Genomic DNA, 26154 nt, shown 5'->3' with positions numbered 1-26154 from the left:
ACCATAAACCAGGGGAAGGGGACGGGAGGGGACGGGGGAGGCGGGAGGGGAAGGGAGTTCCTTGTGGATCAGGGTCACAAACTACTGGGAAACCCAGCTCTGGGGGAGCCTGCCCCGGAGCCAGGAGTGTGACACAAACTCCGGGTGCAGGAGCAAGAAGGGGAGAGCCTGGGCTGGCAGGTGGCACTGCTCAGCAGGTGCTCCAGTTTTGGGGATCAGCTAACATCTGCCAAAGCAACCATGGACTCGTTGGGGTTTTTGGCCCCCTCAGTTTTGGGATTCAGGAGCTGCTCAGGACCAGCCACTTCGGAGACGCCAGTTGTTCACCCTGCTCACTGCTCCCAGCTCTGCAGGGTCTCATCTCAGGGTTCCTCACGGCTCGAGCTTGCTGTGCCTCAACCAAGTGCCTTTGTCCGATATTTCCTTCTTGTCCTCCAGGCAGTAGGGGTGAGGGCATGCTGCCTTCCCTTGGAATGAAGGAAGCTCAAGTGTCAGCATTAACAGTGGGCACCTTTTACCTTTGCTAAACAGCTTGTAAGTGCTGCAGAGGGCTGGGGATGGAGGCAGGACGGCTTCCTGCCCTGGTCCCATGCTGGTTTTGGGGGGAGCAGGGGAGGGGACAGGGCTGTCTCCAGGCCAACAGCACATTCACACTGGCTGCTGCACTCAGACACAGGTTGGTAAGGCATGTGATCAAAATGGAGTGAAGGGAAGTCTAAAAATTAAGAAAAAAAATCAGCAGGGCTGTTGGAGCAAAAAAGTGAAATAGAGTAAGGTCATTCAGCACAAGCAGAAACAAAGGACAGGAATGGAAAGGCCCCAGCTTTTGTGCTGGGAGCAAGGGAGTCACCATCAGCCTCTCATGCTATGAACTGCCACAATTAACCTCTGGAGCTCGCTCTTCCACAGCCCTGTGTTTTTCCTAGGTAAGCAGCTTTTAATAAAAACACTGGCACTGGCCTGCCCGGTCCTGTGGCTGAGGGAACAGGGTGGGAATGCTGCTCCTGCTCCCAGGGAAAGGGGCTGGGCTGGGCTCAGCACTGCTGTGCCAGCAGCTGCTGGGACAAGCAGCTCCCTGAGAATCCCAGACTGGTGTGGGTTGGAAGGGACGTCAAAGCTCATCTCTTATTTTAAGGGGCAGGGATACTTTCCACTATTTCAGGTTCCTCTAGATTCCATCCACCCTGGCCTTGGACACTTCCAGGGATGGGACAGCCACAGCTTCTCTGGGCACCCTGTGTCCTGGCCTCAGCATCCTCACAGGGAAGAATTCCTTCCCATCTAACTCTTGGCAGTTTGAAGCCATTTCCCCTTCATCCTTCACCACGCAGTTGTTGGCAACTTTGGCCAAGACTTTGGGCTTTGCTTAATGTTTATTCACCACGGGTAAGGAACACTCGCAGTCTCTTCCAGTCCTTTCCTGAACTAGAAGTGAAACCTGTCCAGTTATCACTTTTAACCTGCGAGCCAGCGGTGGGAGCTGTGTGTCTCGGGGTGAGCAGGGTCTGAGCCCTGTGGGGACCAGGTCCGAGCCCCAGGGGACAGAACCACGTGCCAATGTCCGAGCCCAAGGGCCCGGAGCTGTGTACCCCTGTCCAGGTCTGAACTCTCCCGGGGCAGGAGCTGGGGCCGGGTAAGAATCAGAGTCCCGGGGGATGGAGCGGTGACCGGGGCCGAGCTCCAGGGACCCGGTGCTGCGTGCCCAGGTCTGATCCCTGGGACACTGGAGCTCTGTCCGGGTCCTAATCCGGGAGCCCGGTGCCAGATCCGAGTATCGGGGCAAAACAGCCGTGTCGGGAGCCAAACCCCGGGTCCGGGCCCCTTGTGCCCGGAACTGAGTCCCGAGTTCCCGGAGCCAAACCCCGGGTCCCGGCCCCTTGAGCCCGGAGCAGAGTCCCGGGTTCCCGGAGCCGCGTGTGCGGCGGCGGGCGGAGCGCTCTCCGCCCTCCATTCCCTCATGCCCGCCTTCCCCTCATGCCGCACCCCTCGGCCGGCCCGCCCGCGCTCGCAGGGCCGTGTGGGAGCTGTAGTTCGGCGCTGCCGCGGGCGCACGGCCGCCGCCTGCTCCGCCGCTCCGTGCGGGGCCATGGCCGCCCGCTCCCTGCGGCGCCTCGGGGCCCTGCTGCCCACAGCCGGCAAGGCCGGCACCGGCAGGTACGTGGGGCGGGCTGGGACCGGCCGGGCTGGGATGGGATGGGGATACAGGGGTGGCCCGGAGCTGCGGGGTGTCGGGGACAGACGTGGCAGCGCCGCGGGGCCGGGCCCGGGCGAGAGCCGCGCCGGGGGCGGCAGCGGGAGCGGATCCGCACCCGGAGCCCAAGCACGACCCGGGCCCGGATCTGGACCCCGGCCCCAACCCGCAGCCAGACCCCGCCGGGCTCCATCATCCTCCGCCGCTCCCCATCTCACCCCCGAAACCCCGCGCTGCCGGTCTGCGCTCCTCAGAACGCCCTGGAGCAGAAATAACTCCCCCATAATCGAGCTCTTTTCCCGAAATAGTGATTTTTTTGGAAATTAATGTTCATCCTTAAGGCAAAGCGTTTCCGCGCTCGATAAATCACGTTGGGAGGTGGTTTCCTGCCACTGTGGGTGGGTTCTGTGTCTCGCCCGGCGGAACCATTTATTCTTTAATTTATTCAATAGTTATTCAGGTTTAATGTGCTCCTCGGGTTTTGTTTCTGGTGGTGAGGCAGCCCATGTGCTATCAGTGTATTTTGGGGGGTCGCGGGAAGAGAATCCATTTAATTGTGTCAATATTTAGACAGGAACAATGTCCACTCATGCTTTTTTTTTTACATTATGGAATATAGCTTAGAAAAGAAAAATCCATAAAGATGCTTTGGTTGTTTGAGTAAAGTGTGGGCAGGTGAAAAGAAAAAAAGCCAAAATGCCTGTTAATTTTTTTGTTGTTGTCTAGAAGCATCACTAAAAGACTGTTTAAATGTAATATAATAAATCTGCAGCACACAGTAAAGGCAGCTGTGTTTGGGACTAAATGTAGATGCGTGTCAGGAAATTCTCCCTCTTACGTGAGTGAAAACTGCTTTGCCCCCCTGAAAAATGTGCAATGCGTCTTTCACCCTCCTGTGTGTCCCTCTCTAGGAGCTTTAGGTCTCTCTCACATCCTGGCACCCAAAACTGCCCCAGTTGTCGAGGTGCGGCCACCCCAGAGCGGGACTGTCCCCTCCTTGCGCTGCATTATCTCTGCAGGCACTCCCTGATGAAACAGCGCGGAGGAATTGGCAGTAATTACATTTCCTTCCAAAGCAGCCTCATCAGAGCTGAATCCAGTGCAGATGTTCCCGTGTGTCTCAGCACTCGAGAGCTTTGTCATGCAGATTTGGGAGGAGGAGGAGGGAGTGTTCCAGGAGGGTGGGGAAGGACCCTTGAGTTAGAGAGAGCTGATTGTCACTTCGGAATGGTCGGGTGCTCCACAAAGAGGTGATGATACCATTGTAGCTCCGACCAGAAACCCTCTCTCATCACTGAAATATTAATCTTGAAGGGCTTAAGCCATATGGCTGCAATCAGCTTCTCTGCTCTCCCTTATCTATTTGGCTTTCTGTGACATCGCTTTGTAAATCTTTCTGTAACACCAACTTGTGTAACTCCCTTCACACACCCCGCCACTTCCACGTGTCTGTCACTTCGGGATGTGTCAGCTTCCTCCCGTGGGATCCATCCCTATTTTTAGGGCAGCTGTGATCAAACTATGGAAGATGGAGCCCAGTCAGTGGACAGCCTGTAAATAGCTCCTGCCACTTGTTGGGGAGAATTCCTTTCATCCTGCAGCAAGGAGTTCAACTGAGCAGCGTTTTCAACCCTGCATAACAGATCTGAAGAATTCCCTTTGGAGTCAGGCTGGGATGTCTTGGCCATAACTTTTTGCAGGCAGCATGTGACTGCCGGGGCATGTCCCTGCTCGGGGGAGCGCTCTGGGATTTGGGATTTGGGTTCCGAGGCTGCACAGAGGAGTCCATGCAGGCAGCTCCCTGCTCCACGTAGGCAGCAGGGACCGGCTCCTCCATGCCCCTCTCCCACGCAGAACACACCCATCCCTGCCAGCAACCACCGGCAGAGGGAAAAACCTCCCCAGCTTTGGCTTCTGGGGGGCAGAGGAGTTAACTGAGCTGCACTGCCTATTTTTAAAACTCTGGAGTTTCACCTCTGAGGGGCCCAGCGAGATTTCTCAGCTGCGGTTCAGGTTCTTTGGTTCAGCTGTAGCATGGCTGATTTCCATCCCTGCAGCTCTTTGAAATGAAATGTGAGATGATAAAGGATAAAGCTCGGAGCTGCTGCTTCCCATGGACGTTTTTATGTGCAAACAAAGCCTCAGATTGATTTTTGAAGGCTTGGTGAAGGGGTCCTGCTCTGTCCTCCCCTGTAGTTTAATGTACTTTCTCTAACTTTGATAAAGTGCTGATAATCAGTCAATAAAATGAACGTGACAGGAGTCTTAAAAATCATTCAAGATAAATCATTCAAGATGGGGTCTTGTGCCCCAAACAGCAGCCAAGGATGAAATGTGGGGTTTTTCTCCTGTATTGGCATTCCTGGAACACTTTAAAGATTAGTCTGAGGAACATCCTCCTCTAGAGCAAGTGTAAGTAGAGAAAGCACTTTGAGGTCTGTATGTGGCACATAATTTGTTGAAAAGGAGTGGTCCCCACTTAATAAAAACTGTACATGCAAATGTCCTCAGGTGGGGAGAGGAAGTTTGTCATTAGTGCTGTGGGACATTTAGCACCCTGCTATTAAGGATTTAAATGAGGAAACATCTGGGCTGTTAAACAGGGCTGGGAGGAGATGCCTGGTGGTCTTGGGGCAGATACAGATCTCTCGAGCTGGGCTTTGAGGGTTGAGCCAGTCTAAACCCTCAGGGACACCTCCTCCCTGCCCCACACCTCACATATTTGGCTTCTCTTGGGTACTGGCACTTGCACTGATCTGATCTGTCAGCAGACCAATTCAGGGACACTGAGAGAAAAGTCCTCTTGTTTTATAGGGTTATTTTTCAGCTGGTTTAACTCCTTGAGACTGAATTCTGCTCAGCTCCAGTACTGGAGTAAAGGGGGCAAAACAGCTGAAGAGCACTGAGGCTTCATGATAGACCCCAGAACAAACTCTGTGCACTTGTGTGACATTGAACCTGAGCACTGCAGCCTTGCTGAAGAGGAAGAATGCTTCATGGTGCAGGCCTGGTAATGTGAGCTCAGCTGAATCGATTCTGGGCTCTGAATTAGCCTCTCTGAGCAGAGTGGAATTGTTCTGTACAAGCACAGGGAGTGGAGCTGGTGCCAGCACAGGGATTTCTGGGCTCTGCTCCCTTTCACGAGGTAGATATGCACTTAATAAATGGAAAATATTGCATAGAGTGGATATAAAACATTGCATGATGGGGGTGCTGAAAGCTTTGCTCAGAGGAAGAGCCCAGGTATTCCCAAAAAAGGAGAATACACCCTCCTTTGTTAGGTGTGTACTGAAATGTTTCCTGGATGGAGCTGGTTTGAAGTAAATTCTCTTTTGTTCTGCAGATTCTTCCTGGTGTGACAGGGAGGTGGAGCTGAGGCTCACACTGGCAGGAACGAGCCCTGTCTAGGTTGGTTTGTAAAAGCAAGTGTAGTAGGAGGGAGAGTGAAACACAATCAGGGAATCACAGAATTATTTATGTTGGAAAAGACCAGGGAGGTGGTGGAAGTGTCCAAGGAATGACTGGATGTGACACACACAGCTCTGGGCAGGTGACAAGGTGGGGATTGGGTACAGGTTGGACTTGGTGGCCTTGAAGGTATTTTCCAACCTCATTCTGTGTTTCTGTGAAAATCTGACTCTTTTGAAGGTATGCCAAGGAAGTGGAGTAAAGCCTCTGTGTGCCATGTTAGTCTAAAATAAAAGAATTTAAAAACACCTCTTTGTGTTTCTTTGCTGATTGTCTGTGTTTTCTAAGAACTAAAATTGTTTCTAGAACCCTGTGTACCTCTTTTAAGAGAGTCTGCTTTTAATACTGACACTAATCTTGAATTCTCATGGACCCTGAAGTTACTCAACTTTGTTTCTGTGTCCCTAGTTTGTATTTCAGAGGGTGCCCCTGTGCTTTCAGCACTGCAGCTCAGCAGAGGAGCACAGGAGACGAGTGTGGCCCAGAGGAGCCCAGTGAGGAGCCCAAGCACCCCCTCTCTGACTGTGCCTTGGAGCACAAAGCCATCAAATTGGAAGAGCAAGTCCGGGATTTAACTGTGAGTGTGCTGAGTGCCTTTGCTTCAGTCCCCTTGGCTTGGTCTGGTTTTCAGCCCTGGATTTTCCCCTAAATGCTGTGACACACACACACACAGAGCTGCAGAGCAGCTGTGCCCTGAGAGTGAGGAGGTGAAATTCCACCCAAAACACCATCTGTCAGCAGTGCCTGCAGCAGGGCACTGATGGTGTGATCCTGGCAGCAAAAGCTGTGTTTGGAGCTGGTCACTTCTTTCACAGCCTTGTGGCAGTAGCTTCGTGCTGATTAGTGTCACATGTGTTGGCATAGAATCATGGAATATCCTGAGTTCCCACAGGATCATCCTGGCCCTGCACAGACCCAGAATCCCACCCTGGCATCCCTTTTCTCCAGGTTCTTTACTTCTCCACAAACTTGATGTTTTTGCAGGACATTAGCATATAGGCCCCATATCAAGCCAAAATGTTGTTAGTTTTGAGACTGTTACAAGGAAAAACAAACTACTTTTGGATTGATTGTCTTTTTTGGTTAGTGGTTCCTGGCTGTGAGAGTTTGCCCATGTGTATCATGCTGCATTCCAGTATATTTCCTTTGTGTGCTTATGAGTTTTCTGTCTTCCTGAATGCCTTGTTTTGCATTGAATGGGAAGCACTTAGGATGCCAGTTATTCTGTTATCTTTTTGTTCAAATACAGTTATATTAATTTTCTTTTCAATAACTCTATCTTCCTAGTAATTTGACACATTTTTGCTTAGATAACCTATGCTTAGTTTTTAAGAATCTTCTGAATAGGACTTGTTTATGCTGGTGGAGAAATAAAGACACCCTGGAGTGGTGTCCAAGCCCTCCTGGAGCTCTGGCAGCCTCAGGCTGTGCCCATCCCCAGGGAAGAACCTTTCCCAAAATCCACCCTGACCCTGCCTTGGCACAGCCCCAGCCCTTCCCTGTGTCCTGTCCCTGTCCCAGGAGTCTCCCCTCAGCCTCCTCCAGCTGCACAGCCCCAGTGCCCTCAGCTGCTCCTCCATGGCCCCTCAGACCCTTCCCCATCCTCATGCCCCTCCTTTGGACACTCCTTAACAGCTTTATGCCACACTGGATCCAGATTATCCAAGAAGGGAAGCCCTTTTAAGTGCCTGTGTGTGATGGAAATCAGGTTCTATATTGAAGAACACACGTGACGGAGGGAGGATTAAATGCCACAGCACTGGGCTGTTCTGCAGATAATCACCCTGAGAACCCTGCCCTGAGTGAGAAATCAGCTGTCACAGAGCTGCCTGCTGGAGAGAGCAGGATCTCAGCAGCAGCCTGACCGTGGCTGCTCAGCTGAATTCAGCCATTCAGTGCCCAGATTATTTTTGGCCTTGAGTCTTGTGAAAGAGTTGCAGTTTTTGGTTAATCAGTGGAAAGACTTGTCTTTGTATGAAAATGCAGCAGCCCAGCCCGAGCTTCTCTCTTTAAAGCCTTCCTGAGGGGTTTGCAGTGTCAGAGAGGGTTTCACCTGCAGGTTTGATGTGTCCCCTCTGCTTACAGGAGCGATACAGGAGAGCTCTGGCAGATTCTGAAAATGTCCGGAGGAGAACGCAGAAGTTTGTGGAAGATGCCAAACTCTTTGGTAAGCAGAAGAGCTGTGTTTACTGCACTGGCCTGCCTGCCTGAGCAGAAAATGCTGATCAGCAGCTTTCTGTCCCCCTGTCCTGCCCTCCCACGTTTATTTCAAAGCTTGCTGTGATGCTTGGCCTGGACTCTTGATATCTGGGCGTAATCACTGTTTTTTTCTCTGTGTCCAGCTGTGTCCTGTCCTATCAGGTTTAGCCACAGAATCACAGAATTTGGACTATTTTTTTTTAAATAGTCCCAGTGCAGCTGAGTTTAGTTCTGCTGACTTGGTTGAAAATGCAGGCTCTGCTGTGTGCTGAGGATTGGCTCTGGCAGGGTGCATTTTATACTCAGCTGTGTCATCAGGTTGTGATCTCCTTTTCTGTATTAACAGCCTCCTGTGCTTCAGTTCATTGGAGGTAAATGCAGCCTGGGGCAGTAGTTGTCAATCTCTAGATTAGATGTTTAAAATGTCTTAAGAGAAATATTTTAGCATCAGTGAAATGAGATGGATTTGTAGCTTTGGCAGCAGAAGCAGGTGAGGGGGGGAAGAAAGTGCTGTTCAGGCATTGCACTGTGCCAGAGCCATCTCTGAGAATGAAAAACTGTTTTTCTCCATAATGCATGAATCTCAAGAGGTTTATTGTTAGCTAATTCTAGCAGCCTTGAAATTAGAGCTGCTGTATTTTCTTACTTTCCACCCATGGTGCTATAAAATGGCTGCTGAGTTTGGAGATAATCAACAACAGGATGATTGATTTTGAGAGGGTTTTTTTAGCTTTTGGGTTTTGATATGTAGCATGAAGAAAAAATAAGTTCTTTATTAGAAATTGCTCACAGAGTGAGACTTGGAGATGTGTAGATAAGGGGAAAATCTGAAAGGAGATCATAGCAAGGTGGAGTTAGTCTCTTTTCCCAATTGATGAGAGGTAAGACAAGAAGAAGCAGCCTCAGGTTGTGCCAGGGGAGGTTTAGATTGGATTTTAGGAGAAATTTCTTCACTGAGAGTGTTGCCAAGCACTGGCACAGGCTGCCCAGGGAAGAGGTGGGGACACCATCCCTGGAGGTGTTGGAAAGGCTGTGAAAGGTTTAGTGATGGCCTTGGCAGTGCTGACTTGATGATCTTAAAGGTCTTGAGCAGCCTGAATGACTCTGATTCCATGAAATGAGTGGTAATTGCTGGGCTTCTGTCTGCTGCTTTGCTGCATCTCCTTCCTCTCCTTTGTTCACATGTACAGCTGCAGACAGCACCTGACTATTGCCTCATTTTCTCTGTTTCCCTAATGTGTCATTCCAGTCAGGGAGTTATGACATTTATGTAACTGAGGGAGGCAGCTTTTCCTGGAATTTCTGCACTGTGCAAGAAACCACTGCTGGAAATGCAGCCAGTCTAACCCTTTTGTCAGTATTTTCAAATGACAAAACCTGCCTGGCTTTTCATGACCAACCCAAGGACCATTTTGGTTCAGTCCTTCCACAATGGTTTTAAGCTATGAATAAATTGGGGATTTTGTACTTCTGAATAGCCGTGCATTGTTTTTGCTTCCCCCCATTGTGTTTATTCCCTGTGGAATGGGCATTTGTGTGACAAAATTATGTCAGTGGGACTGGAGCAGGGGATGTGGAGCAGAGTCCTAAATGACAAATCTGAGTTGCAAAAAACTGCTGAGAGTGAGACATTACTGCTCTGTTTTGTCAGGAATACCAAATATATATATATGGTCATAGTATGGATGTGTATTTCCTGCATATACCTTGGTTTGGAGAATCTTTAGGTTACTTTTAATGCTGAAGCTTTGGTTCCAGCAATCAGAACACACTTCCTGGTCTTGCTAAATTAACTTCAGATCAATGAGCGGCTTTAAAGCTGCCTTCAGACCACAGTGCCTTTGCCTGCCCTTGGTGCTGGAGTCTTGATGTTCTTTAAGCTGTCCTTCACTCCCTTGCTGCAGGCATCCAGAGTTTCTGCAGGGACCTGGTGGAGGTGGCAGACATCCTGGAGAAGACGGCCGAGAGCGCCGCCGGCCACGCCGAGGAGCGCAGCGACCCCAGCCCGGCCCTGCAGAAAATCTACGAGGGGCTGTCCCTCCTGGAGGCCAAGCTGCAGAGCGTCTTTGCCAAGCACGGCCTGCGCAAGATGAACCCCGTGGGCGGCAGGTACGACCCCTACGAGCACGAGATCATCTGCCACGTGCCAGCCGAGGGCGTGCAGCCGGGCACCGTGGCGCTGGTCACGCAGGACGGCTACAAACTGCACGGCCGCACCATCCGCCACGCGCTGGTCGGCGTGGCCGTGGAGGCACACGAGTGACAGGGCTGCAGCTGCTCCACTGGGACCTTGCTGGGCTGGGGACAGTCACAGATTGTGTATTTACTTTATTTATTGAGCTGCGTTTGTGTCGTGGGGTGGTTTCAGGGTCGCCGCCGTTCCTTCTGAGGTACTCGTGTATTTAATGATCCTCCTTGGAGCTGGTCCTGCTGTTTTTGTCAGAAATTCGGGGCACTGTAGCCTCCTCCTTCTCTGCTCATTTCTCCATGGTTTGTATGGGGAAGAGGGGAGATGTGGAGAGAAAGGGAAATTCTCTTCAGGAGATGTGGAGAGAAAAGAAAATTCTCTTCTTGTCTCCCTGTTCCATCTCCTGCAGTGGCCTCCAGGAAAGGAACTTCTCTGCCTCACTTTCCACAGCTGTATTAAGGGACTGTTAATAATACTGACCTACCTCACAGGGATGTGGTGAGGCTTTTCATGTGCAAAGCACTGGGAAAAGTCCAGAGGGATGAGTATTATTGTCACCTGGATTTGATGTCTTCCCTTGTCCCCACACCCCTCAGATGGGGTGAAGATGATCACTTGAAATAACATTTAGGGGCAGCTTTTTCTGATGTTGCTTCAGGAAAACAATCTGGAATTCATGGCATCTCTGTTGTACTAGAGTTGAATAGAGATGAGGGCTTAAAAAGAATTCACTTGTTAGGTCAGACTAATGTTAATATTCCTTCTCCAGGTAAAATTCCAGCTTGACTCTTTGTTCCCAAAGGTAAAACAGGGAACGGTGATTTGTGGTGGAGCCAGAAAACTGTCCTCACATCTCTTAATCTCCAACCCAAATGTATGTTTTAGAGGAGAGTAATTTCTCTTCCCTGGTGGGTATTTGTGCAGCTTTCAAGCATGATAAACTATGTGCTCTTGTTGCAGCTGCTGGCAAAATGGAGCTGTGCCCTTAAGCAGGAAATCTGGACTGTTCTATTTTCTCAGCTCTCCAGTAGAGATCCTCAGATTACACCAACTTCCAGTCCACATTCTGACTCTTCTTTCAGTGATCCTAGTGAATATGAAACCTTTTGGGTTTTGATGCAAGGAGAAAAACCTTCTTTGCTCCAAAGTCTCAAGTGCCCTTGAACCAATTTTAGCAGCAGTGACAAGAAAGCAAGAGAAGCAGAAGGCTGAGGAAGTGAAAGCTGACCTCGAGCTGTCCTCCTGGTTGGAGGCATGTTGTTGTCACAGCACATATGTATTTCCCACTGGCCCTATTGCCTGGGAGTTCATTTATCTCAGCTGAAAGGATGCAGTCATGAGGAGGATCAGAATTTAACCCTTTGCAGAGCAGCAGGCATTCAAACGACAGAACAGTTAAGACACAAAACCAGGAATTGTTGGTTTTCAGCTTGTTTCTTACTGATTTGTTCATTCCTTCCTTTTTACTTTTCTGGAATTGGTTCCATAACCTGACAAATGCACTTCCAAAAGTGCTTTACTTATAGAGTGGATGCCATCCCTGGCTTGGAAGAAAATTTATTCTTCTCCCATTCCTTTGGAGGCGTCAGATGAAAAACCCTTTAGTGGTGGACTCCAAGATTGTCATAGCCTTTAATACTGCCAGTCTTTCACCTGGGGAGGCTGTGTGCAGTTAGTGGGTTGGCACCCCAGAAATTTAAGTAATTTGCACATTTCTAACCTGCTCCATTTAACCTTTTTTAGTGGCAGCTGTGGTGTGAGTGTGTAGTGGATCCTTTTTGGAGTGTGGGTTTCTACCTCTGTGCAGCAGGTTCTGGAGATTTCAGCCCTGAAACAGCACTTCTGGCAGCTTTAGCTCATGGCCAGACCTCTTGTTCAGTGTCTTGTATTATTGCCATGTTTTTGGAAGTTTCAGGACTTCCTATCCATTGTTGTGCTGAGCAGGTCACCAGGGTACGCTGTTTCTCCAGAGAAGAATGGTAAAATATGAAATGTGACACTACAAATGTGGCTGTTCTTCCTCAAAAGTGAGGAACCCATGTCCTCAGCTGGAACAGGGAGGTCTCTGCTCCTCTTCAGCCACTGCTGTATCAGCTGAGTCTTGCAGTATGAGGGGAGAGCTGGAAACCAGCTTTGAAAGTGAAACTTTAGTTGTAGAGACCCAAACAGAAGCGCAGGCATTTTACACTACAGACAGTTTTCTGTCACAGAGAGGCTGCAGCTGAGTGTGACCAGGAGTGATGGGATCCAAATCCTCTTTAAACTCACCCATGGAGCCGCTGGACTGTGAAAAAATGTTACAGCCACTCAGTCCAACCTGTGTTTGCCAACTCTGCCTGTCTCCTCAGCCAGTGTTCACCCACTTCTGCCTTAAGGAAATACCCTAAAATGCACTCCAGACCTTCTGTCTGTACTGAGATGGTTTATCAGTTTGTCTGTAGTGTGGCTGCAGCAGGGCTCTGAGGGCTCCAGCTCCTCTGCAATCTTCCCCACCCTCACAGAGGCCCTCTTTAATTTGGGGCAAGTTCTTCTCCCAGTGAAACCTCCAAAACTTCTGCAGGATCCTGTCAGGTTTTATGGTTCCTGTGAAACTGAGGCAATGCTGAGACATTCACAGATGTTACCAAAGAGATAAATCCTCTAGCTGTTGTTTGTCCCAGTTTCTGCTTCCTCTGAAAGGTGAAGTGAAAATGAAATAACCAAACCTGGATTCCAGCACAGAATCCAGATTTCCCAGGTAAAATTTGATTCTCTTGCCTTTCAGGCGCACTTGATGATGGTTTTTTGTCCTGGATGAGATTGTGAAGGTTGGGTTGAATTTCTCCTTGGTTCTTGCTGCCTTTTCTGTAACTCCTGCAGGGAGGGCACTGAGCTGCTCCTCTGCAGTCACTTTATCCAGTGCCTGTTCAGTAAAACACAGGAATACATGAACAGGGCAGCAACAGCAGAGGAGAGGAAGTGTCATGTACCTTTTAGTCATTTCCACACCTGGACAAGTCTCCAGTGGCACTGTCATGAGCATGGCAAGGTCTGAACTCTGACCAGGAGCAGTGCAGAATAAAAGGGATGTTGGTTTATGAACCTGAACTTCCAGTGCTTCAGCAGCAGAGCTTCTGTTGGAAGAGCTGTGATCACTCAATAGCTCCTAGCAGTACCTTAATTAAAAAAAAAAAAAAGTATTTAAGTTTTATATTGTGAATATTGTAGTATTTTTTTATTTTAAAACTCGAGGTGTTTTGGTATTATTTGCAAAGTCAAACGAACAAAGCGTTGCTAATGTCCAAAAACCCAAGGCCATTGAAGTGGAGGGAAAATGTGTATATATTGTAATTTTTGTGTGTTTCTGTGCTCTTTGTTTACCCAAAGGTTCTGGCTGTATGAAAGACAGAGATGTGTGGGAGCAGTGCAAGAAATTGACAACAACATTTGAGTTGATGTTGGAAAGGTCTGATTTATTTTAGCTCCTGTCCATTTGCTAATAAAACAGAAGAATTGCAGTGACTTCTCTTGCCTTTTCCAAACTTCTGCTCATTCCAACTCCAGCCAGCTGGGGCTGCACATGGGAAGGTTTGGGGCTGTTCCTGGTCCCATTGTCTGTGACAGGGCCACAGCAGCATTTGGCTGAGCATTTTATTAATGATGCTTTAGAAGGACTCCCAGAAATGCACACACCCAGGGTTGGTGTCAGTGATTCCTGCACTGATAACACACCCAGGGTTGGTGTCAGTGATTCCTGCACTGATAACACACACGGGGTTGGTGTCAGTGATTCCTGCACTGATAACACACACAGGGATGGTGTCAGTGATTCCTGCACTGATAACACACCCAGGGTTGGTGTCAGTGATTCCTGCACTGATAACACACACAGGGATGGTGTCAGTGATTCCTGCACTGATAACACACAGGGATGGTGTCAGTGATTCCTGCACTGATAACACACACAGGGTTGGTGTCAGTGATTCCTGCACTGATAACACACACCCAGGGTTGGTGTCAGTGATTCCTGCATTGATAGCACACAGGGATGGTGTCAGTGATTCCTGCACTGATAACACACACAGGGATGGTGTCAGTGATTCCTGCACTGATAACACACACAGGGTTGGTGTCAGTGATTCCTGCACTGATAACACACACGGGGTTGGTGTCAGTGATTCCTGCACTGATAACACACCCAGGGATGGTGTCAGTGATTCCTGCATTGATAACACACCCAGGGATGGTGTCAGTGATTCCTGCACTGATAACACACACGGGGTTGGTGTCAGTGATTCCTGCATTGATAACACACACGGGGTTGGTTGGTGTCAGTGATTCCTGCACTGATAACACACACAGGGTTGGTTGGTGTCAGTGATTCCTGCACTGAGAACACACAGGGATGGTGTCAGTGATTCCTGCACTGATAAGACACACAGGGATGGTGTCAGTGATTCCTGCACTGATAACACACACAGGGTTGGTGTCAGTGATTCCTGCACTGATAACACACACAGGGATGGTGTCAGTGATTCCTGCATTGATAACACACAGGGATGGTGTCAGTGATTCCTGCATTGATAACACACAGGGATGGTGTCAGTGATTCCTGCATTGATAACACACAGGGATGGTGTCAGTGATTCCTGCACTGATAACACACACAGGGTTGGTGTCAGTGATTCCTGCATTGATAACACACACGGGGTTAGTTGGTGTCAGTGATTCCTGCACTGATAACCTGCCCAGGGTTGGTGTCAGTGATTCCTGCACTGATAACACACCCAGGGTTGGTGTCAGTGATTCCTGCACTGATAACACACACAGGGATGGTGTCAGTGATTCCTGCACTGATAACACACACAGGGTTGGTGTCAGTGATTCCTGCACTGATAACACACCCAGGGTTGGTGTCAGTGATTCCTGCACTGATAACACACAGGGATGGTGTCAGTGATTCCTGCACTGATAACACACACAGGGTTGGTGTCAGTGATTCCTGCACTGATAACACACAGGGTTGGTGACAGTGATTCCTGCACTGATAACACACACGGGGATGGTGTCAGTGATTCCTGCACTGATAACACACAGGGATGGTGTCAGTGATTCCTGCATTGATAACACACAGGGATGGTGTCAGTGATTCCTGCACTGATAACACACACAGGGTTGGTGTCAGTGATTCCTGCACTGATAACACACCCAGGGTTGGTGTCAGTGATTCCTGCATTGATAACACACCCAGGGTTGGTGTCAGTGATTCCTGCACTGATAACACACCCAGGGTTGGTGTCAGTGATTCCTGCACTGATAACACACACGGGATTGGTTGGTGTCAGTGATTCCTGCACTGATAACACACACAGGGTTGGTGTCAGTGATTCCTGCACTGATAACACACAGGGATGGTGTCAGTGATTCCTGCACTGATAACACACCCAGGGTTGGTGTCAGTGATTCCTGCACTGATAACACACCCAGGGTTGGTGTCAGTGATTCCTGCACTGATAACACACACAGGGTTGGTGTCAGTGATTCCTGCACTGATAACACACAGGGTTGGTGTCAGTGATTCCTGCATTGATAACACACAGGGATGGTGTCAGTGATTCCTGCACTGATAACACCCAGGGTTGGTGTCAGTGATTCCTGCACTGATAACACACCCAGGGATGGTGTCAGTGATTCCTGCACTGATAACACACACGGGGATGGTGTCAGTGATTCCTGCACTGATAACACACCCAGGGTTGGTGTCAGTGATTCCTGCACTGATAACACACCCAGGGATGGTGTCAGTGATTCCTGCACTGATAACACACACGGGATTGGTTGGTGTCAGTGATTCCTGCACTGATAACACACACAGGGTTGGTGTCAGTGATTCCTGCATTGATAACACACACGGGGTTAGTTGGTGTCAGTGATTCCTGCACTGATAACACCCAGGGTTGGTGTCAGTGATTCCTGCATTGATTAACACACACGGGGTTGGTGTCAGTGATTCCTGCACTGATAACACACAGGGATGGTGTCAGTGATTCCTGCACTGATAACACACCCAGGGTTGGTGTCAGTGATTCCTGCACTGATAACACACCCAGGTTGGTGTCAGTGATTCCTGCATTGATAACACACCCAGGGTTGGTGTCAGTGATTCCTGCACTGATAACACACACAGGGATGGTGTCAGTGATTCCTGCATTGATAACACACAGGGTTGGTGTCAGTGATTCCTGCACTGATAACACACAGGGATGGTGTCAGTGATTCCTGCACTGATAACACACCCAGGGTTGGTTGGTGTCAGTGATTACTGCACTGATAACACACCCAGGGATGGTGTCAGTGATTCCTGCACTGATAACACACACGGGGATGGTGTCAGTGATTCCTGCATTGATAACACACATGGGGTTGGTGTCAGTGATTCCTGCACTGATAACACACACAGGGATGGTTGGTGTCAGTGATTCCTGCACTGATAACACACCCAGGGTTGGTGTCAGTGATTCCTGCACTGATAACACACCCAGGGTTGGTGTCAGTGATTCCTGCACTGATAACACACCCAGGGTTGGTGTCAGTGATTCCTGCACTGATAACACACCCAGGGTTGGTGTCAGTGATTCCTGCACTGATAACCTGCCCAGGCATTTCCACACCTTCTGCTGTGTCTGTTCCTGGACGAGAGTAAAGAGAATTGTTTTCTGCCAGCCTCTGGTGGTGGTTGGTTCAGCAGAGCTCTGCCAACAGCTGAAATCTGGATCTCTGGGTTTATCTTTGCTTGGCACTGCCCCTATGTGCGCTGTGCTGCAGCAATCCAGGGATTGTGCAGCACTGCAGTTAAGGGTGGGTTAATTTACAGGGTACCTTCACACTGGTACCCACAGGCAGGCTGTGATTTGAGGGATTTGTGGGAGAAAAGACGAGGCTTTCTCTGTGAGGGCGTGTTTGTAACAGATTTCCTTCTCTGCAAAAATAGCTGGGCCTCCATTCCTGCTTTCACCGTGGCACTTGGTGCCGTGTGGGTGAGCCTTGTTCTGCCACAGCTCTGGATGCCCCCGGGCACTTCTCCCTGCAATAAAAAGCATTTGCAAAAGACCATTTACAAATGGCCTTTATGGGGGTGAGATCAATATTTCCGTGCTAAAGATCTGCCAGCAAAGCCAGCCGTGCTGCAGGGGGGGTGGCCCATTACAGGGCTTTTCCTCATCCAGCCCAGGAAATCCTGCTGCTGCCATTAGGCAATTTCTGGCTGTGCTGGTTCTTCTCTGCAGCACCAGTGAGGGTTGGGAGTTCTCAAACCACCATGTGCAGCAAAGCCTCAGAGCTTGGGGCAGAGCATTTTGCTTATGGCATGATAAAATATCCAAACTCCTGCGAGCAGGGTGGGGACTGGGAGCAGTGCTGACCTGCCTGGGAGCCCTGCTGTGTGCACAGCACATTTCTTGTCGCCCACAGCCCTGGGGAAATCAGGCTGGTTAAGCAAGAGCTTGTTAAAACCCGAGATGTGCTGCAAAGGTATTTGTGTGCTGTGTTTTGAGCTGCTTGTGATCATCATCTCCCCATCCCTGTGGGATCCTGCCCATTGTGAGGGGAATCTGACCAAGGGTCATTTTTGTCTGTGCCCAGCCCAAATATTCAGCCTTGAGGTTCAGGGTTGTACGTGCTCCCCATGCAGAAAGTCTGGAGTGGCTCCTGGCTGGGGAAAGGAAGGGGCCTGTGCTCGTGTTGTGTTTCCTGGAGACAAAGTGATGAATTCTCCAACAAAATTCTGTCCCTTGGTAAGGAGCCAGCCCTGGGCTGGAGCAGGCTCTGGGTCTGTAATTACACGTCCAACCTGTTCGAGAGTTTTTACTCAGCCTTTGCTATCCTTTGTAATCCGAGGAGCAGCGGGCTCCCGTGGGATGCCCTTGGCACAAACCGCTCGCTGTCAGGCTCCTTGTTTTGCCCAGGGCAGAAAGTCCGAGCGAAAGCTGGAAACGCCTTTGCTGCTGCATGAGGCGGGCAGGACCCAGCCTGCTCTGCTCTGCCAGGGCCTGAGCTGTGTGAGCATCACCCGGGGCACATGGAGCCATGGAAAACGTGCTCAGGGTGCTCTGGCAATACCGGGGCCCGAGCTGTGTGAGCATCACCCGGGGCACATGGAGCCATGGAAAACGTGCTCTGGCAGCACCGGGGCCTGAGCTGTGTGAGCATCATCCGGAGCACATGGAGCTGGTGGAAAACGTGCTCAGGGTGCTCTGGCAATACCGGGGCCCGAGCTGTGTGAGCATCACCCGGGGCACATGGAGCCATGGAAAACGTGCTCTGGCAGCACCGGGGCCTGAGCTGTGTGAGCATCATCCGGAGCACATGGAGCTGGTGGAAAACGTGCTCAGGGTGCTCTGGCAATACCGGGGCCCTCGCAGGAGCGCGGTGCTGCCGGGGCAGCTCAGGCCGGGCCCTCGCAGTGGGACGCGTGTGAGGAGCGGAGGGCAGGGGGATGCCGGCAGGGGGATGCCGGTAGAGGCTGTCGCAGGGCGTCACCGTCCCCCGCGTCCCCTCAGCGCCACTCCCCGCCCCGCGGTGCCGGTGCCGCCTCCCGGGCCGTGCCGGGCTCGGGGCGGGGCGGGCGCGGGGGGCGCGGGGGCCGAGCCTCGGGAGGGGCGGGCCGGGGCGGGCGCTGCCGGCGCCGCTCTCCGCGCCATGGCCCCGCCGCCCGCCGCGCTGCCGCTGCCGCTGCCGCTGCTGCCGGCCCTGGCCGCGCTCCTGGCCGCGCTCCCGGCCGCGCCCGCCGCCCGCGCCGCGCCGCGCTCCATCGGTACGGGGGATGCCCGGGCTGGGGTGGGCATCCGCGAGCACCGGCAGCACCGGGCCGCCTCCCCGCCCCGCCGGGGCCGGCACCGAGCGTTCCGCACCCCTCCTGCGCTCCGCAGCCTGCATCCCCATTCCCATCCCCGCATCCCCATCCCCGCTGGCGCATCCCTGCCCTGGCAGGCGGCCGGGGCAGCGGCGGGACCCCCTCGGCCCCGGGGCGCTGCTGACCGGGCCTCGGGCCGCTCTCGCCCGCAGCCGTGGTGGGCGCCGGGCTGGGGGGCTCGGCCTCCGCGTACTTCCTGCAGCAGCACTTCGGGCCGCAGGTGCAGCTGGACGTGTACGAGCAGGCGGGCGTGGGAGGGCGCCTGGCCACCGTCACCGTCAACAAGCAGCAGTATGAGAGCCGCGGAGCCTCCATCCACGCCCTCAGCCTCCACATGCAGGACTTCGTCAAGATCCTGGGTGAGACTGGGCGTCCCAGCGCTTGCATGGCCTGCCTTGCTGGGCTGGGGTGTTTGGACATCCCCGGGCTCTGTGCTTGGGGTAGTGGGGAGGGTTTCTGCCAGGCCCCCTTGGCACCCAAGGAATGTGATGATCTCCTTGCTGTCTCTCCTGTTGTGCCCTGGAGAGAGAAGGGGACAGGGTGGTCACCATCAGGGGGTCTGCTGGCATTAGTGTTGGGTGGTTGTTCACAAACTCCTGCCAGTCTGTCCCAGTCGCCAGCAGCAGCTCCATGAGATGCCCCAACATGATGTGGCTGGGAACCTGTGCCTTGGGGTCCCTCATTCGTGATGCTCCTCCAAGAGCATCCTTGCCCCTATCCCTGCTGGGATGTGTCCAGTGCTGGCCTTTAGCCCCAGGGAGGGGCAGCCACGCAGTCCCTGTGCTCCCGCAGGCCTCAAGCACCGGCGGGAGGTGGCCGGGAAAAGCGCCATCTTCAGCGGGGAGCACTTCGTCCTGGAGGAGACCGACTGGTACCTGCTCAACCTCTTCCGCCTCTGGTGGCACTATGGCATCAGCTTCCTGCGCCTGCAGATGTGGGTGGAGGAGGTGATGGAGAAGTTCATGAGGTAGGACAGCCCGTGGGGCTGGGGGGTTGTCCCTGGCACCAGGGCATCACCGGGTGCCCCCTGCTCCTGTCCCCGCCAGGATCTACAAGTACCAGGCCCACGGCTACGCCTTCTCCAGCCTGGAGGAGCTGCTGCGCTCGCTGGGCGGGGAGGCCTTTGTGAACATGACCCAGCGCTCGGTGGCCGAGTCCCTGCTGGAGGTCGGTGTCACCCAGCGCTTCGTGGACGATGTCATCGCCGCCGTCCTGCGCTCCAGCTACGGCCAGTCCGTGCTGGTGCCCGCCTTCGCAGGTGAAGCCACCTCCTGTTGCTGTGTGACACTGCTCAGTGTCCCCTCTGCGGCCAGGCTGTGGAGCCACCCTCGTCTTCCTCTCTGCAGGGGCCATGTCGCTGGCGGGAGCCCAGGGCAGCACCTGGGCGGTGGAAGGAGGGAACAAGCTGGTGTGTTCGGGGCTGCTGAAGCTGACCAAAGCCAATGTCATCTCAGCCAGGGTGACGGGCATCTCCCTGCACAGCTCGGGTGAGCCTGGGCACGGCTGTGGTGGGAGGTTGGCGGTGGCAGCATGGGAGTGCTGTGGCTGGAGGGCATCCTGGTCATGGTGAGGCATTTGGGAGAGGCCCTGAGGGTCTGTCCTTCTCTCTTTGTCTCATTCTGCAGTGGGGACCCTGCAGCTCCACCCTCAGCCCTGAGGTTGCCCTCCCTCCCTTCTGAGGTCCATCAGGTTCTCCTGTGGCACCATCCTTGTTGCAGGCTTGTTCCCCCTTTCCACCACAGCAGAAAAATATCTGGGGCCTGGGATGTGGGCTGTGTTCCCCCAGTCCTCTTTTCACACACTAGGCTGGGCCTGTCTAGAAACATTTTACATCTTAATGAAGCCTTTCTGCCACCGTAAGGCATCAGAAACTCATCCATAACCATCAGGTGCTGTGGTGTGTGCTGGGAAACCAGGGGCTGGAGGTCAGGCTGGGAAAAAGAGGGTCAGTGCAGCAGCACCCGGGGCTCAGGGCTGCCCCTGACTGTCCCCTGTCTCTCTCCAGAGGGAAGAGCCCTGTACCAGGTCCACTACGAGAGCCCCGAAGGCCAGGGCTCGGCTTTCTACGACCTGGTGGTGCTGACGACTCCGCTGCACCCCAGCAGGAGCAACTTCACCTTCGACAACTTCGACCCGCCCATCGCCGACCTCCCTGGATCCTTCCAGCCCTCCGTCACCTCCGTGGTGCACGGCTACCTCAACTCCTCCTACTTCGGCTTCCCCGACCCCAAGCTGTTCCCCTTCACCAGCATCCTCACCACCGACACCCCCGAGCTCTTCTTCCACGCCATGGACAACATCTGCCCCGTCAACGTGTCGGCGGCGTTCCGGCGCAAGCAGCCGCAGGAGGCGGCCGTGTGGCGCGTGCTGTCCCCGCGGCCGCTGGACAAGCCCCAGCTGAAGACCCTCTTCAGGTCCTACTACTCGGTGCAGGTGGCCGAGTGGCCGACGTACCCGCGCTACGACGCCGCCAAGGCGCTGCCGCCCGTCGTGCTCCACGAGAGCCTCTTCTACCTCAGCGGCGTGGAGTGGGTGGCCAGCTCCATGGAGATGACGGCCGTGGCGGCCAAAAACGTGGCCCTGCTGGCCTACAACCGCTGGCACCAGCAGCTGGACAAGATCGACCAGAAGGACTTGATGCACAAGGTGAAGACGGAGCTGTGAGGCCCCGGAGGGGTGCTGGGCCAGGAGCTTTGGGGTGTGTGGTAGTTTGGGGAGTATTTATTGCCTTGGGGAGGCCAGGGGGGGCTGGGGGACAAGGGACAGGCTGTGTCCCAATGACTTGAAGGCCTTCAGGAATACAGTTCCTGCCCAGTGTTGCTGTGTGTGTGCTGTGTGCCTCAGTTTCCCTGTTCCCTCACCCCAGGCTCTGCTGGAAAGGAGCTTGTGTCTTCTCCTGAGAAAGGGTCACAGTGTTTGGGAGGGATCTTGGGGGGCTTTGGGAGGGATCTTGGGGGGCTTTCAGGGGTGAGGCTGGCTGGCATTGGCAGCAGATGGGTGCCCCTGAGCTTCCCAGCTCCCACCAGTCTCTGCTGCCCTCCTGGCTTTGCCCTTGGCAGCCTCACAGGGAGGGCTGGAGATCCCAGGGCCTCTCCCATGCCTGAAGCCAACCCTGCTCCTGTGCCCCAGGGATGCATGGAGGGCTCTCACAGCTCCTGCCAGGTGCTCTGTGCTTCTGGGGGTGCCCAGGCTTGTGTTTGGGGGGCAGAAGAGCCTCAGTGGGAGGATCTGGGCAGGACAGAGGGGCAGCGTGAGGGGTCAAGGCAGGGGCAGCTCACACCAGGGCCAGCAATGCATTTTATTGAGACCTCAGAAGCTGCCCAAAGCACCAGCAGCTCATCCCCTCTCCTTGGGCTGCCCACCTTGGTACAGAGGAACCTGTGGGAGGGCTGGGGAGGGCTGGGAGGGATGGAAGGGCTGGGTGTTGCCAGGAGCTATTGCAGCGATGGAGCAAACAAAGGGAAGTGGGGACTTCGGAAAGGGAGGAGGCCTGATCCTGATCCTGATGCTGATCCTGATCCAAGGGCTGCCTGTGCCCTGGGTGTCCCCAGAGCAGCTGCTGGGGCTGGGGCTGAGGCTGACAGAGTCTGCAGGGGGATTTTGAGCAGCTCTTGCACAGGGAGCTCCCCTCACCCTGATGCTTCTCCCAAAGGGCCGGGCAAGCTGGGGAAGCAAGAGCAAGCTGGGTAGATTGGCCAGCACTGGGGGAGCTGCAGGGTGTGAGCTTTGCAGCCTCAGAAGATGCAGGTGCAGCCCACGGCGATGGTCTCCATCACCATCTGGTACTTCTTGTGGCACTTCTTGCCCTGTGCCCTGTGCCCCGGCGGGGCCGGGCAGAGCAGGCGGCGCACGGGCAGGCGGCTGAAGATGGGGATGCTGGCCATGCTGCGGTCCTCCTGCAGGCTGAAGGGGTTAATGCAGCCGCTGCACAGGCACCGGGCCTCGGGGATGTCGGCTGGGATCCGTGAGGCATCGTGGTTTATCCTGGAGGAGAGGGAAACAGGACGAGGCTGCAGAGATGGTGCTGGGGTGAAATGGGTTCTGCATCACAGCCTGCCACAGCCACCAGAGCCCCCGTGCTGGCACTGAGCCACCTTGGCTGTCCCCAGCTCACCTGTAGGCCCAGGGGGACAGGCTCCTGCGGTTGGACCTCCAGAGCCTCAGGTTCACCTGGCACTTGGTGTCCCCCGGCTCGGAGCCGTTCCTCAGCTGGCGCACCATGTCCTGGATGCTGTGCTCGTACTGTGCCATGCTGCTGTAGGGCTCCTCCGGGGCCCAGGCCAGGCCAGGGGGGGCTGTGGGTGCCCGTGCCAGGCCCCTTCTCCTGCCCCTGGCTGCCTTGCTCTGGTCCTTGGCTGCGGGAACCAGGACCATGGCAAAGGTGAAGATGCAGAGGAGAAGCTGAGGAAGAAGGAGGATGAGGATGGTGAGAGGCTGCTTGTGCTGCAGGACTGGCATGGAAGGGGAGCTCTCCCTCCTCCCAGGGGTCTCCAGGTGATGGCAGGACCACATTGGCTTTGAGGTGGCACATTCAATGCCCAAAGGCAGTGCTGGCCTGCAGGCGAGAAACACCTGAGGGCACTTTGCAGGGATGGTGGGCACGCTCACGATGAGCTGATGTGTGTGGCTGCCCCTCACCCTGCTTGCAGCTGGCAGTTTGTGTTCCCCAAAGTGCCCCTGCCTGTCCCCTCCCTGCCCACCCTGAGGCAGCTGCACAGGGAGTGACCCAGCTCAGGCTGTACCTGGGCAGCCTCTGCTTTAAAAGGATCCTCACAGAGATGACACAGCCAATAATGAGATCTTTATCCAAGCCCTCCCCTCTGTGCTCTGAGGACGGTGAGAGAGAAAAGATGCTTTTTTCCTTCCCTTCTCCCTCCAGCCTTGCCGCCGTGTGCTGCCACTGCCCGGCAGGCTGCCCAGCAGGGAACAAGGTTCCTTTCTGTAATCCTGCTGCTATTCGTGTCCCTGCAGTGGCCCAGGCTGCCCCACACCCTGCCGTGGGTGTGCAGTGCCCCGGGGCAGGGAGGCTCGGTGGCCGGAGCCGCACTGTCCGGCTGTCTGTCTGTCTGTCTGTCCATGGCTCTGCTCTCCCAGGCTGCTGCATCCTCACCCTGCAACGGCCCTGGCAGGCCACAGCAGCAAACAACCCCAGGTAAACAAGCATGCAAATCGTTCTGTTAGGGAAGGAAAGCGAGGAGCAAGCCCCGAGATTTGGGGAGGCACCTACCAGGTTCGGAGCCCGCTCCATGGCCGCTCTCTGCGCTGTGGCCGCTCCCTGCGAGCCGGGCAGCTAAAAAGGGAAAGCCCCAGCCCCGGGCTGTGCCCTGCCAGAGGTGTGTCCGGTGCCCAAGGTGCCAGGGAGCCTGGGAGCAGCCAGGGCAGGGGGCCAGCGTGGTCTGGGACTCGGCCACCCGTCCCCGCCCCAGCGCTGGCTCTGCTGCCCGCGGTCAGTGTGGTCAGTGGTGGGTTCCCTCTGGAGCAGGCAGCCCCGAGGGGCTCTCCTGCAATAACACGCTCTGGGGAGGGCGTTTGGGCTCTCTCGGTGTCACCAGCACGGTCGCAGCCCTGGCAGGCTGGAGGGACACGGCTGCTGGGTGGCAGAGCAGGGGCACACAGCAGGAGCAGGGAGGAGCAGGGGTGGCTGTGCCCTGTGCTGGCAGCAAGGTGAGTGGGTAACCTGGGGCTGAGGGCCTGCTGCCATCTGTGAGCCACCCCCAGCACAGCTCTGCTGTCCCCAGGAGCCCCCAGGCCCCTCTGCCCAGCAGTGAGATGGTGGCACCCATCCCTCCCTGCAGCCCTGCTCTGTCTGTCCCCAAACCCTTCCCTTGTGCTGTCCTGCAGCTCCTGCATGGGGACACAGCAGCTGTGCCACAGCTGGCCCTGGGGCTGCGGGGGGCTGGCTGTGCTGGGTGATGCCCTGGCTCTCCGGGCACCGCGGTGCAGGGTGCTGCGGCGGGGGAAACTGAGGCACGGGGGTGCTGGCTGTAATTCCCCGTCCAGAGGACAAGGGCTGGCATTGCTCTCCCTGCTCTGTCGCTGTCCGTGCGGTCAAGAGCCACGCGATGGTGCTGTCCGCCACCCAACCGCTGCCGGTCCTTCCCGTCTGCATCCCTCCTCCTCCTCTCCATCCCTTCGCACATCCCTCCGCCTCCATCCCTCCCTGCATCCCTCCCTCCATCCCTCCGCCTCCATCCCTCCCTGCATCCCTCCCTCCATCCCTCCGCCCCTCCATCCCGCCCTCCATCCCTTCTCCTCTGCATCCCTCCGCCTCCATCCCGCCCTCCATCCCTCCCCGCATCCCTCCGGGTCTCCTCCCCTGCAGCCCCAGCCGCAGGCGGATGCCGCCGCTGTTCCCCACGCTCTTCCCTGCTCCCTGGGATGTTTCCCTCCTCCTCCCGCCTCCCTGTGCATCCCCAGGGATCCCAAGGCCCTCGAGCTTTGTAGGGCAGAGGGAAATTTCCACCTCCTTTTCCCATCCATGGACTGTGCCTCTGGGAAACCCCATAAATGGGTAAAGGTCTCTGCACCCCCAGCTCACGCTGTCCCCTCCTCCTGGCAGCCCTGGGGTGCAGCAGGGACCGGCCTGGCTGCTCCCCCTGCCCAGCCCACATTAGCACCCCCAAGGACAGCCCAGCACAGCTCCCGAGGCTCTGCTGTGCCCTGGGCAGGGATCTGAGCATGGAGTGTCCCGTTTGTCACCTCAGCACCTGGGCTGGGATCTGAGCACAGATTGTCCTGTTTGTCACCTCAGCACCTGGGCAGGGATCTGAGCATGGAGTGTCCCGTTTGTCACCTCAGCACCTGGGCTGGGATCTGAGCATGGAGTGTCCCGTTTGTCACCTCAGCACCTGGGCTGGGATCTGAGCACAGATTGTCCTGTTTGTCACCTTAGGCCCTGCCAGAGGAGCCCTGCACCCACCCGCCTGTGCTTCAGGTGAACAGCAGCACCCTGCCTTTGGCCAGCTGCAATTTTGGGGTGCAGAGCCAGCCCCAGCCTGCACCCAGTGACTCCAACCCTCTTGTGGCAGGGCTGGTGGCAGCCCCGGGCGCCTGCGTGTGCCGAGCAAGGCGAGCGTTGTGTCAGCGCTCGGCAATGCTGTTTACACATGAGAGAGGCGCAGAGGCATCTGTGCCGGCAGCCAATTACCCAGTTTTGATCTTTTTTGGTGAAAAGGAAACCAGGCCTTGTCAGACATGGCCAAATTTGATAAGCTGGGG

At 54.5% G+C, this 26154-nt stretch overlaps 3 protein-coding genes across 3 annotated transcripts; 2 read left to right on the top strand and 1 right to left on the bottom strand.

Moving 5' to 3' along the window:
• The first annotated feature begins 4 nt into the window (after positions 1-4).
• On the top strand, positions 5-13547 carry GRPEL2 (GrpE like 2, mitochondrial). The gene is made up of 4 exons (XM_064724779.1): positions 5-2154; positions 6068-6236; positions 7745-7826; positions 9763-13547. The coding sequence occupies exons 1-4, from the start codon at positions 1958-1960 to the stop codon at positions 10119-10121; spliced, it is 807 nt and encodes a 268-aa protein (XP_064580849.1). The 5' UTR covers positions 5-1957; the 3' UTR covers positions 10122-13547.
• Positions 13548-18722: 5175 nt separating this feature from the next.
• On the top strand, positions 18723-21755 carry PCYOX1L (prenylcysteine oxidase 1 like). The gene is made up of 6 exons (XM_064724840.1): positions 18723-18837; positions 19089-19295; positions 19729-19903; positions 19983-20194; positions 20283-20423; positions 20942-21755. Exons 1-6 carry the CDS (start codon positions 18723-18725, stop codon positions 21598-21600), a joined length of 1509 nt encoding a protein of 502 aa, XP_064580910.1. The 3' UTR covers positions 21601-21755.
• A 915-nt stretch (positions 21756-22670) lies between these two features.
• IL17B (interleukin 17B) lies at positions 22671-24172 on the bottom strand. The gene is made up of 3 exons (XM_064725190.1): positions 24164-24172; positions 23051-23337; positions 22671-22920 (listed from the first exon to the last, which is right to left on the bottom strand). Exons 2-3 carry the CDS (start codon positions 23308-23310, stop codon positions 22671-22673), a joined length of 510 nt encoding a protein of 169 aa, XP_064581260.1. The 5' UTR covers positions 23311-23337; positions 24164-24172.
• Between the last annotated feature and the right edge of the window lie 1982 nt (positions 24173-26154).

The sequence above is a fragment of the Zonotrichia leucophrys genome, chromosome 13, assembly GCF_028769735.1.
Source record: "Zonotrichia leucophrys gambelii isolate GWCS_2022_RI chromosome 13, RI_Zleu_2.0, whole genome shotgun sequence".
NCBI lineage: Eukaryota > Metazoa > Chordata > Aves > Passeriformes > Passerellidae > Zonotrichia > Zonotrichia leucophrys.
This window is presented reverse-complemented; position numbering and strand designations above follow the sequence as displayed.